Source organism: Rhineura floridana, chromosome 19, assembly GCF_030035675.1.
Source record: "Rhineura floridana isolate rRhiFlo1 chromosome 19, rRhiFlo1.hap2, whole genome shotgun sequence".
In the NCBI taxonomy this organism is placed as follows: Eukaryota; Metazoa; Chordata; class Lepidosauria; order Squamata; family Rhineuridae; genus Rhineura; species Rhineura floridana.
Window position 1 is genome coordinate 20,724,326 of NC_084498.1, and position 12,559 is coordinate 20,736,884.

The 12,559-nt window shown below is 46.3% G+C and overlaps 1 protein-coding gene across 1 annotated transcript; it reads right to left on the reverse strand.

Moving 5' to 3' along the window:
* Window positions 1-2,971: 2,971 nt before the first annotated feature.
* LOC133373198 (uncharacterized) lies at window positions 2,972-11,826 on the reverse strand. The gene is made up of 3 exons (XM_061602608.1): window positions 11,442-11,826; window positions 7,653-8,603; window positions 2,972-5,264 (listed from the first exon to the last, which is right to left on the reverse strand). Exons 2-3 carry the CDS (start codon window positions 8,590-8,592, stop codon window positions 5,059-5,061), a joined length of 1,146 nt encoding a protein of 381 aa, XP_061458592.1. The 5' UTR covers window positions 8,593-8,603; window positions 11,442-11,826; the 3' UTR covers window positions 2,972-5,058.
* Window positions 11,827-12,559: the final 733 nt, after the last annotated feature.

Here is a 12,559-nt window from a genome sequence, read left to right on the forward strand (position 1 = left end):
CTAGTTTCTCGGAACCTCAAGTGGAAGTGTGCTGTTGCATTTGGCTGATACCCACTGGGGTATCGGGTTTCGCCACTGTGAGAACACATTGCAGGACTAGACAGGCCACTGACTTGATCCTGCAGGAACTTAACTGTTAGAAGTTCAACCCAACTTTGCTGTAGGGTCAAACCTCCCCTCTTCTTGGGGGGTGACGATACACGATTGGGTGGGTGGGTGCTCCCTGGCATTGATTGTCAGGCAACTGTATTGGGCAGGGGACATTTCCTGCTGGAATGAATTTTATCTTTCTTGTTAAAGGAAGTTTCTAACCCTCATGATCATACAAAGGTACATCAAAAGACGCACTAGTCCCAGGAATACAGGAAGCCACCTTCTACCAAGTCAGACCCAGTTGGTCCATCTAGCTTAGTATTGTCTTCACTGACTGGCAGCAGCTCTCCAAGGCTTCAGGCAAGGGGGGGCAGTTCCTGTCATACTCCAGGGGCTGCCCCAGGGTCTACATGAGGTAAAAGCATTCACCAAAGTACTCAGCAATGAAGGCACGGTTGGAGATGGAGCACAGACCAAATAAACCAAGGTGAAGCACAGAAAATCAGTTTAGGTCCAGAGACAAAGTGAAGGGGAAATTCCAGGTCAATATTTTTATTATTATTATTATTATTGTTGTTGTTGTTGTTGTTATACCACCCTTCCTCCAAAGAGCTCTTAAATGGTGTACATGGTTTCCCCCTCTCCATTTTCTCCTCACAACAACCCCGCGAGGTAGGTTAGGCTGAGAGGCAGTGCCTGGCCCAAGGTCACCCAGTGAGCTTCATCGTCTCCCAGGTCCCAGTCCAACCACTGCACCACAATATCACTGGACTTTGAGCCAGGTACAACACAGCAAGGTCAGGAGACTAGAACCAGAAACCACAAAACAAGGAGGCAGCGACTTGCGTCCTTTCCAAACACTGGAAGGCTCAGGCCTCCTAAACCACACCCTAATCCCAGCTGGTGGCAGTGAAGGAGCATCAGGGATTGCTTACTCACCAGTAGACCAATGATCTACAGGCACTTATTGTGATGATGTTCTCCAGCCTGGATCTGACATTTTTGGCACCAGCACTCTTGAGAACAGGGAGCTGCTCCATCTTATCTTCTCACAGTTCTGGAGATTCTTCATCAGGTTTCAACCTGGAAGGCCCTTCAAGGAGATCTTCAACATTGGACGCAGGGCTCTGCCTGCTTCTCAAATCGTCATCCTGTGGGGTGGCTGGTCCGTCCTCTGAGGACCTTGTGTCTGGTACCAAATGAGGACTAGACATGACACCTGCCTGAAGATGTTGAGGATTGAAACTGGGACCTTCTGCGTGCAACGCAGATGGTCTACCACTGGCTACGGGCCTTTCCCAACGACAGGCCAAGCATGACCCACAATCATTTGTTTAGTTATTACATTTCTATCCCGCTCTTCCTCCCAGTAGGAGCCCAGGGCAGCAAGCAAAAAGACTAAAAACATTCTAAAACATTGTAAAAACAGACTTTTAAAATATATTAAAATGTCTTTAAAAACATGCCGAAACAAAACATCCTTAAAAACATCTTTAGAAACATCTTAACAAACAATTCCAGCACAGACGCACACTGGGATAAGGTCTCTACTTAAAAGGCTTGTTGAAAGAGGGAGATCAGGACATTTATAGCTCATTGCTTCTTCCTGTGAAGAGTAGAAGCAAAAAAGGGCTGTGACAATCAATTATAAATCAGCATTAAGATGGCTTTCCTTCACAAACCTGCCTCTTCCCTTACATTAGGGCGGGGGATCCTCTGGCCCTCTAGGTGTTGTTGGACTCCAACTCCCATCAGCCCTAGCCGGTATGGTCAGTGGTCAGGGACGATGGGAGTTGTAGTCCCACAAAGCCAGATTCCTCACCCCCTAACTCAGTTAATATACAGAGGCCCTACTCTTGACCCCACCCATTTCCCATGGCTAGTTGGATGCTGAATCTGGCGACAGGGCCTTGTCAGTAGCGGCTCCAGTCTTTAGAATTTCTTTTAGAATCTCTTTGGATAGAGAAAGGTTTTTCTCCCTCTCTTTCTCTCAACACTAGAACTTGGGGTCATCCAATGAACCTGAATGTTGGAAAATTTAGGACAAAAGAAAGCACTGTTTCACCCAGCACAGAACTATGGAATACACTCCCACGAAAGGCGGCAATGGCCACCAATTTGGGTGGCTTTAAAAGAGGACTAGACAAATTCATGGGGGAATAAGGCTATCATTGGCTACTAACCCTGATGGTTATGCTCTTCCTCCATGGTTGGAGGCAGCATGCTTCTCAATGCCAGTTGCTGGAAATGGCAGGTGGGGAGAGCGCTCTTGCGCTCAGGTTCTGCTTGTGGGCTTCCCATAATGGGCACCTGGTGCCACTGTGAGAACAGGATGCTGGTCTAGGTGGGCCACTGGCCTGATCCAGCAGGGCTCTTCTTAGGTTCTTATCGGTCTGCCACCAACCTTGTGATCTTTTAGGTGCCAAGGAGAAACTCTCTTATTTCTTCAGCTTTTATCTGAATATTATTATCTACTGCTAGTCCTGTTATCCTTTCCTCCTGCAGACTGTGGTTTGTCTTTTTTTTATTACCATGGTTTAATCATTGCCATAAAGATCAGTTTTACAACCTAGTATCTTAGATTGCCAAGACATACATATGTATATAATACCTACATGTATATCAGCTCTCTCTCCTTCTCTTTGATGGAAAGTTAAGGCTAACAATTCTTTATATTTTAAAAAGGCTTAAGGGTGCAATTGTATATCTATAGCTATCCATTTATATCTCTTTGCGTTCTCTGTGTGTGCTCCTATTGGACTCCTGGGATCCATAAAAATAAAAACAAGTTTCTAGTCCATGAGATTTACAGAGAGAAACTTTATGAAAGAAGACTGGGGAAGAAACCCACAGGCCACGAAAAACAAAGAGACATTCATTGTGTTTATCCTCTCTTGTTTATTAGGATGAGAATTTTCAGGGATCAGCCAATGCTTTTAAAATAAGGTCAAGAGGCAGATACCTCCATTCCCCCCCCACAAACACATTCCATGACTGCATGAGAGGGAAGCCAAGCCATGTTCCCCCCTCCCGCTCGGACAACCACGTATTTAATGTGCATGCGCATAGGCTTGTCCACATAATGGACTGTTCTGCCAATGCAATAACAGGGGTGGAGAATCTCAGGCTGGGGGGGGGAGTGAAAGTGGCCCCCCAGGCCTCTCTGTCTGGACCTCGGAATTCTCCCTAGGCCACCTCCACCCCCAGGCTACCCCATTCACTTGCTTTGCTCCACAACTTCCTTTTTTGATGGGCAGCCTAGCTGGAACATGTCCTCGAACTGTGCTAATGCTTCTCGCTTGCCTGGATGGAGAGGTGGGTGTGAGCACAGTTGTGTAGAAACTAGAGATGTGAAGGCCTGGAAAGACTGGGCAAAAACACACACACACACAGAGTTTCCCACCGTTTCCCCCCCCCCCCAGTTTTTTTTCTGGGCCTTCATATCTTTAGAAACCTCTGACTTTTGCACGACCGGGGTGCAGCCTCCTGCACAAAGTAAAGAGTATCATCTCCTTCCCCGCCCACTTTTGCCTCTGGCCCTGCCCACTGCTGCCACAAGGCCCTCGGAAGGTCGCTCAGAAGGGGAATGCGGCCCTCCTCCAGCCACTCATTGACCCATTTTTGAAGGGGGGGGGAATTCTATGGCTCATGATGCACATGCATGCAGGAAGTTCTATAGCTCATGGCGCACATGCATCCATGAGTTCTATAGCTCATGAAACACATGCACACAGGAAGAGCCTAGATTCAACCCCCAGGACCTTCAGTTAAAAGGGTCTCAGGTACATACCAAACTGCCTTATATCAGGTCCATCTTGCCCCTTATTTTTCCACACCAGGGATGGGAACCTTTGGCCCTCCAGATCAGTGGTGGCTGCTGCCCATTGATACTAATAGGGCGGAAGGGAGGGAGAGCCACAGTGGGAGGAGCCTGGGCCAATGACAGACAGAGCCAGCTCATTCTAGTCTTGTCCCCATCCTCTCCTCCGTACTAGGGCAACACTGAGATGACAGGCAGGGCCACAAACCAGGGCTGATTGCAAGAAAGGCAGGCAGCTGAGGGCTGGCTGCGGACAGGCTGAGGTTGGCGGGACACTGCCCCAATGGGGCAGCCTCCACTCCTCCAGGATGTTTCTGGGCTCCAGCGCCACCATCTGCCCCAGCCATCCTGGCCAAAGATCAGGGATGCTGGAAGGTGGAGCCCAACCACAAGCTAGAGCGCCACGTTCCCCGTCCCTGATCTACCCACTGCTCTGACTGACCATTTCAAGCAGACGTCTTTGCTGTGACCTGATCCTGTAAAAACAGCAGCTAGAGACGACGCCAAGGGTCGAATCTGGGACCTTCTGCGTGCAAGAGATGAGCTCTGGTCCTTCCTCCTATGCAGGAGGACTCAGAAAGAATGAGACCCTGGAAAATGGCTGCCAGTCTGAGAAGACAGTTACTGGGATGGAAGAATCAACAGACTGACTCAGTATAGCACATTTAGATAGGGCGGGGGCGGGGGGGGGGAAGCCTGGGGCCGCCCCTGGCCCTTGACCGCACTGGCTGAGGCTGATGGGAATTAAGAGTCTAGCGAGAGCCACAGGTTCACCATCCCTGTTCTAGGGCTGTTGGACTCCATCTGCCCCAGCCAATGGTCAGGGATGGCCAATGACTGCTGATGGCCAATGGTCAGGGATCATGCATGCTATAGTCCAACAATATTTGGAGGGCCACAGATTCCGTGGGCTAAAGAGGCGGGAGGTGCCAGGATTTAAGCCTGATCCCAATGCCAAGCGGTGCTTGGTGGGTGCTTGGTGATGAAGAAGGCACTCTGTGCATGCTCAAAGGCACGGCGATGGTGATTATTTCACACATTCCCGCACTGAGTCTGGCTCTAAGCCCTTCCCTCCCTCTGTCTAAGCTGTGTCAAGGACCTGGCGCAAAGCGCCATTAGAGAAGAGAACTTCCCAGTTAACCTGTTCACATGCCCAGCTCACGTCTGAGCTTGAGGATTTCCAGCAACAGTTTCTCTTTCTCCAAGAGGATCTTTTCCTTCTGTAGCTGCAGGGTCTCCTTCTGCAACTCCAGAACCTCTGCATATAGCCGGCTCTGCTTCTCCGAAAGCTCTCTCGAAGGCCCTCCGGTTGGCATGTTGCAACCCCTCTGGTCAGGCTGCGAATCTTCAGCTGTGGGCAAAGAGAAGCCCAGAAAAAGAGAATTAAAGCAGAGAGCCAGTGCAAACTGTCCAAAAGGCCAGCAAGGCTGAACTTTGACGAAACAGCCAAGACTTCAACAAGCCCATCTGACCTACCATACTGCCTTATTTGCAATTGCTTGCTTCACTTACAGGCCACAGATGTCCTCCCCCAACCGTCAATATAGGTGTACTTTCACTCGTGGGTCCTACAGTCTGAAAGCTGCATTCACATACTTCCAGCATATGCAACTTTAGAAGTACAGAACCTGCTGTTCAGTGCAAGTGAAATATGCATGCATGAGAAGAGGGTTTTTTAAACGCAGGTTTTCCAACTGCACAAATTCTTCCTTGGATACCCCACATTAAAAAAAGAAAAGAAAGCTGAACACAAAGTTTGCTTTGCTCCTTGTTTACACCCTGTATAAGTTGTGATTTTTCTGTAGGAGTCAGTAGTTCTTATCTACTACATAGCGATGATTCATTTAAAATAATAATAAAAAAAATAGAATTTATGTCCTGCCTCTCTTCCCTCAGGAGCCCAGGGTGTCAAACACAGACAAAACAATTAAACAAGAAAACAAATAACATACTAAAAACAATTAAAAATATTCCAAAACAAATTAAAAACATTTTAAAACATCACTGGGAATATTGTAAAACGGTTAAAATATGCTAAAACACAGCTTAAAAACATTCTTTCACCAGTGATCTTCAGGTTGCCAGGAACAGTCCCTTTCAGCCATCTATTGACTGGGTAAACAGAAAGATTTTCAGATTTCTCTGAAAATTAATACACACTTCACTGGGGAAGGCATTCCACAGACAGGAGGCCACCACTGAAAAGGGCCTGTCATGGGCCAGCGCCAACAAGGTGCCGACTGAATCTGCCCCAGTTCAGTAACTAACCAGGAGTACTTTAAAGGCATTTACAAAGATGCAGCAAGGCATTACCTGGCCAAAGATGAAGGTGAAGAAGAGGAGGCTCCAGCCAAAAAGATGGGTTTCAATATAGTCTGGGCGGTTGGACTTGATGGCCTTATAGGCCCCTTCCAACTCTATTATTCTATGATTCTAAGTATGGAAACTGAGTGCATTCTGCCCTTACATAATTCGTGTCTCTGACATTGTCCTTTAAGTACTCAATGAACACATATGTCTAACATAACTAATTCCCTCCCCATTTTTCAAAGTGCACATTATCAGCTATCCAACGGCGCAATTGTTTTCCAAACTTCCCATTTTTTTAGGGGTCCAACTGCACAGTTAAAAACCCACCAACAACCTTGCATGAGAACAACACTAATGGTTTAATGCTGTTTACGCAGCCCCAGAGCACGGTCTGAGAGCACATCTAACAGACGCCTTATTGAAGCTAACTAGGCCTAGGTCTGTTCAGTGCCAGGATGAGAAATTGCCTAGGAAACCCTTGAATTCCCATGATGTAAATGTACTAAAATAAAATAAATGGACATGTAGCCGGCACTCTCCTCGGATCAGCTGCAAAGCACGGCTGAATCTGCCGGCTTTCCTGGAATGCAATTCAGCATGAGCGGAGCTGAATGCTGTGAGGTAACTCAACACAGTGAGGCAGTGTAGCATAGGGTAGGGTTCAAATCCCCACTCAGCCATGAAGCTCACAGAGTGGCCTTGGGCCAGCCATGATGAACCTACCTCACAAGGGTTGTTTGTGAGGATAGAAAATTGGATTAAGGAGAACTATATAAGCCACCTTAGGTGCCCTGAAGGAAGGAATATATGTCTAAAAATATGCTGTACAACTGTTGATCTTGTTTTTACTGGATTTTTACTGGTTTTTATTATACTTTTAAAATTGCAATTGCGTATTGCAGCGTTGCAATTGCGCCAAGGTTCTGCCTTGGTGATTCAGTCTGTAAATTACTTTGATGTTTTCTGAAATGAAATAGTGGTATACAAACATGTTTATAAACATAAATAAGTAAACCTTAGGCCCGGGGGCCAAATGCGGCCCTTCAGGCCTCTCTATCTGGCCTGTGGAACTCTTCATATGCCACACCCCCTCTCCCCAGGCCACACCCTCCCTGAGTCCTACTTTGCACTGCAAGTGCTTTTGCCTGGCTGGAATATGTCCTTGTACTAGGATAATGCCTCCTGCTTCTCTGAATGGAGGATTGAGATGGGTGCGCGAGCGTGTTTAGAAACTAGCCTACTGCGCAAAGGTAAAATTCACATCTGTTGCTCTGCCCACTTCTGCCTCTGGCCCCGCCCACCCACAGGCATGTGGCCCCTGGAAGGTTGCCTTGAAGGGAATGCGGCCCTCAGACTGACAAAGGTTCCCCTGTAACAAACATGCATGCATTTCCCTCTGAATTCTATGGAATTTGGTAGCAACCCTCACCGTTATCATCTGTTGAGGAGTGGGTGCTTTCGGGACCCAAGCTGCTGATACCACTGCTTTGTGTCAGGGGGCTGCAAGCTGCCCTGAGGCAAGGCCATTCCTGCACAGGGCTTAGGGGGCGCTCAAGCTTACAAGTCAGAGTGAGGTCGGATGAGCAGATCCTGGGTCCCGGAATTCTATAAACACCAGACCCCCCGGATTCATGGCTCAGGGGCAGATGCATCCTGGGGATTTGTCCATGGTGTGGCTCATCCGCGTGATGAACACAGTTCAACGAGACACCCTTGCAGGGCTCTCCCAATGCCTTTCCCTCACTCTCTTGACATCCCTCTGTATGACAATCGAGCCCCTCGCCGTATTGCAGCGGTGCAATTGCGCCAAGGTTCTGCCTTGGCGATTCAATCCGCAGAGACTCCTTGCTGGCTTTGGAGTCTCGGAGAGCCTCGATCTTGCAAGGCTGCTGGTAGTGGCTGTTGCTGCGGAGATACAAAATGCACGGTGAGCCTGACGGCACCTCGGTCCTGCGTGTTGGCGACGCACTCCCGGGAGGGCTGCCTGAAGGCTCGTTTCTCAACCTGCAGCCATAAAGCAACGGGTTGGGCAGTGCGTTGTCCGTCTGATTGAGGAGAGCAAAGATATTGTGGAAGAGACGCTCCCGGGGCTGCCTCCTCAGCAAAGGATGCTTCTCCACTGTCAGCCCTTTGCGGGCATCCACTACCATGTTCTTCCACTTCTTGCGGATCTCTTCTGGCGTGCGCTGTATCAGCGGGTTCAGAGAGTTGACAGCCGCAGCGATCTCCTCCCACGCTCGTTGGCGGTCGGTGGTGTTGCTGCAGCGGCCGCTCTTTGCGATCAGGATGTCTTTGCGGAGAGCGAATTCTTCTAGGATCAAGAACTTCTCCTCGTCAGAAAATTTGATCCTCTTCGCCTTGGTGGTCATCGTGTCGGTCCCTGCATTTCAAAACACAAACAGAATCTTGGAACATTGAAACGAGTGTGGATGGACAGCATGTAGCCGTGCGTATCAATCTGATCAAAGCAGAGCGGGCAACCCTTGCTTTTCTGATGTTGCTGAACGGCAACCCCCTTCATCCCTGACCGTTGGCCATGCTTGCTGGTGGTGATGGGAGTTGTAGTTCAGCAACATCCGGAGAGCCACAGGTTCCGCATGCCTGATTTCACAGCTGAAAATAGGGTCAATTTTGAAACATTGCTATGCTCACACCAGGAAGCACGGCTCTCACATCTCTTAATATCACCCCTCTCTCCGCTTCATTACATATTGCTGAAGATTCCTTTCGGTTAGGTGAATGCTGCGTTCACTCATTGATTCCATCCTATATAGGCTTCCAAAGCAGTGGGTGCTAACTGATGAGAAACATTTAAAAAACCTATTAAAAAAGCAAAATAAAGGCTTTAAACAAAGCAACCAGCAACAAATTGTTGCAGCGTGAAGTGCCCCTGCTCATTTTTCCAGTAGGTCAACCATGCTCTCTTCTACAATACTCCACTCTGTCCCCCATATGGGTTTCCATTTTTTAAAAAAATCCATAGCCAGTGAACACACTCCGTCCACAATGGGCTGTTTTGGGGATGCCGACTCCCTTAGGGTTCCCCCCCCAAAAAAATTGTTTGGGTTTTTTTTTAATTTCTCGAGTTCATTGAATTCATTTTGGTGTCATGTATTCATATGTGAAGTTTTTAAGTTAAGTTTTATTTTGTATTATGTTCCATCTCACTTGTCCCTTTTTTCCAGCCATCTGTCGGGAATGCTTTGATTTGGATTCCTGCATTGCACAGGGGGTTGGACTTGATGGCCTTAGAGGCCCCTTCCAACTCTTCTATTCTATGATTCCTTATTGATTAGAGCTTTTGCAGCCAGTGTTTCGTATATCATGGAATTGTTCATTTTTAACAGGTTAATGTATAAATATATTAATATTTATAGTATGATTGACAATTGACTTTAATGCTGTGTATATATATGCTTTTACAGACTGCCCTTGTTAAAGGGTTCTTTCCACCCTAAACGCGTTGGGCAGCAATAAAAACACTTTTGCTTCCACCGTTGGCTTTTCACTGGCAAGGCATTCTGAGGGCTCCCTGTCTGCAGTACTTTTGGGTGCCTCCCTCCTTGCTTGTCCACTTATACCACTGCACCACCTAGCTCGCAATATCGGCACTGACTGGCAGCAGATTTTTAGGGTTTCACATGGGGAGGGTCTCCCAGCCCTACCTAGAGATGCCGGGGATTAAATCCGGGACTTTCTGCATGCAAGGCGGATGCTCGAATGCTCTAATTTCTTCTTCTCTGGGACCAGAAACTTTCCCCAGGCTTTCTTTTTTCTTTTTTTTAAATAGTTTTTATTAACATTTTGTATTTTCCAGAAAGAAGACACACAATTATTCCAGAGAAGCAGTGAGCGGATTCAACATGGCCCCACAACATGCATCACATACAGGTAATGATTTCGCTTGAGGTCATATTCCACATTAAAATCCCAGAACCCAAAAGTCCCTTTCAGTTTTATTTATTAACAACTAAAGAAAAACTCTAGAATTAAACAAAGGAAGTCTTCTCAGGTAAGTATTCAGGTAAGTAGCAGAACCCATAACCGTGTAGTATCAGACCACTTGCATTATATTTGTTTCTCAATGAGATGGAAAATAAGGGCACAATATGGCCATAGCATGTCTGACTTTTATTAATTCCTATAGGAGAGTAAAATTCCCTTGGTGAATTCTGAGTTTTATGCTGTGTTTATGTATATGTTTATGTATATGTATATTGTTTATATATTTTGCTTTGTAAATTAATTTGATATGTTTTTTATTGTACCTTGTGTATTCTATTGTAAACTGTTTTGAGATCTTAGATAGTAAGCGGTCTATAAATGGAAATTAATAATAATAATAATATATGCTGAGGAGCTGAGCTGTCATACATTTCAAATATCTGTGTATGGTTTACTGAACAAAATCAGTTTATATATTTTGAAATACCACTTAAGAAATTAGGCCAATTTGTATTAGGCATTCTATATTCTTATACATTGTATTGATGGAATCATATTAGTTTTATCATTAACAAAACAAACAAAATCATACCATTCCCCTATAAAATATTTTTTGCTTGACCCCTTGAAACTATTAGTTTATGTTATTTTCGTCCGCTACTGCCAATTGCCAAATTTCCTTATGTCGGTAATCAATTGTCGCTCCAACAAGATCTCTCCAGAACCTGGCCAAAGTAAGCCGCGCTGCTGTCAATAAATCCCTAATCCTCTCTTTGCATTTTAGAGGATTGCTATTGCAATCAAATCAGTTTAGCAATTGAGGGGTCACATCCAAGAATTCCCCAGGCTTAATAATAATAATAATAATAATAATAATAATAATAATTTATATCCCGCTCTTCCTCCCAGTAGGAGCCCAGGGTGGCAAACAAAAACACTAAAAACACTCTAAAACACCATAAAAACAGACATTAAAATATATTAAAAGAAAACATCTTTAAAAACATCTTAAAACAAAACATCTTTAAAAAAAGCTTTTTAAAAAAGCTTTAAAAGCATCTTAAAAAGCAATTCCAACACAGACGCAGACTGTATTTTAACAAGTAATAAAAATTATCTGGGCTTTTAAAAAAAAATCTGCTTTTGCTGAGGTTTTAGGTTCAGTTTTCCAAAACTGTGGCTTGGACAAGTGTGACGTTTGTGCTGATGTCTTCCTACCGCCCTGAGAGCTTTGCTAAAAACAAATGGATCTATGCCCATGAATCTATCTTACCCCCGTCTTCCTTGTCCGCTGCCTTCTGACTTTTTTTTTAGGGTTTCACGCCTTCATCGTCCTCCTCCTCCTCCTCACACGCCCCCAAAGCGAAGAACGAGGGGTGGGGTAGGGGGCCGCCCAGTCCCCGCCGTTCTTCTGACCGCTTCCTACCTCCGCGACTTCGGGAGCAATCAAGCTACGGGGAGCGCCCCCTGAGCGTGTGCAAAGTTCAGATGCCACAGATTGCAAAGAGGAGGCGACGCGGGAGGAGATTTCGCTCCAGGCATTTAATCAAATGATAGTAATAATAATTATTATTAAAAAAAAAGAAGAGGAGGAGCGGAAGGAAGAGGAAATGGCTCTGGCGAAACCACGCGGTATTTCTTCCAGCTTTTCTCGCTCGGTGGCGTTTCCTCCCACCTTTCGGTCAGAGGAAGAGGAGCGGCCCCAGCTCTGGCTCGCACAAGTCCCCGCGAGCGGAGCGCCCAGAATCCGCCTCTGATCGTCTGATCTCAACACTTAAGCGGGTCTGTAGGGGACGTGGCCTTTCAGACAAGAACTGCCGGCACCCTCAGGCAGCATGGCCCACTGTCAGGGATGATGGGATTTGTACTTCCAAAAGCCGGGAGGGTATCCAGTTTGGAGGAGTCTGCGATATTTACTGTGAAGTAAGCCCCACTCAGTTCACCGGGGCTTCCTCCACGATTAGTGGATATAGGATTGAAAAATGTTCAGTGATCCATACCTTAAATCTGGTGGAAGAGGGGAAACTGCAGCTCTCCAGATGCTGCTAGCCTACGACTCCCATCACCTTTGGTGCTTCTAGGTGCTCTGTTTAATGAGCATTGATCCTGATTTGTTTGTGGGAAGGTTAGATGTTGCATCAAAGCAAGCGTTACTCCACATTTCCAAGGGCATTTCCCCATTGCTTTCCTTATTGCAAAAAGTCTGATTTTTTTAGGGGGGGGTGGAGGGTTTGTTGTGCAAGACCAACCAATCAACTGTAGTTGTGCAACCTGTGTGACATAGGCTGTGCACAAATTAGTGGTTATATCTGCCTCTAGTGCCACCTGTAATCCCAACCTGTTTCTGGATAGCTGGAATGTAATTTACTGTATAAAGTTAAGCGTCGCATG

Coding starts and splice junctions, on each gene's coding strand:
- LOC133373198 (XM_061602608.1), bottom strand. CDS start 8,592: ATGACCACCAAGGCGAAGAGGATCAAATTTTCTGACGAGGAGAAGTTC. Junction 5,265..7,652: donor CTCCTCAACAGATGATAACG/GTGAGGGTTGCT, acceptor CTTTGCCCACAG/CTGAAGATTCGCAGCCTGAC.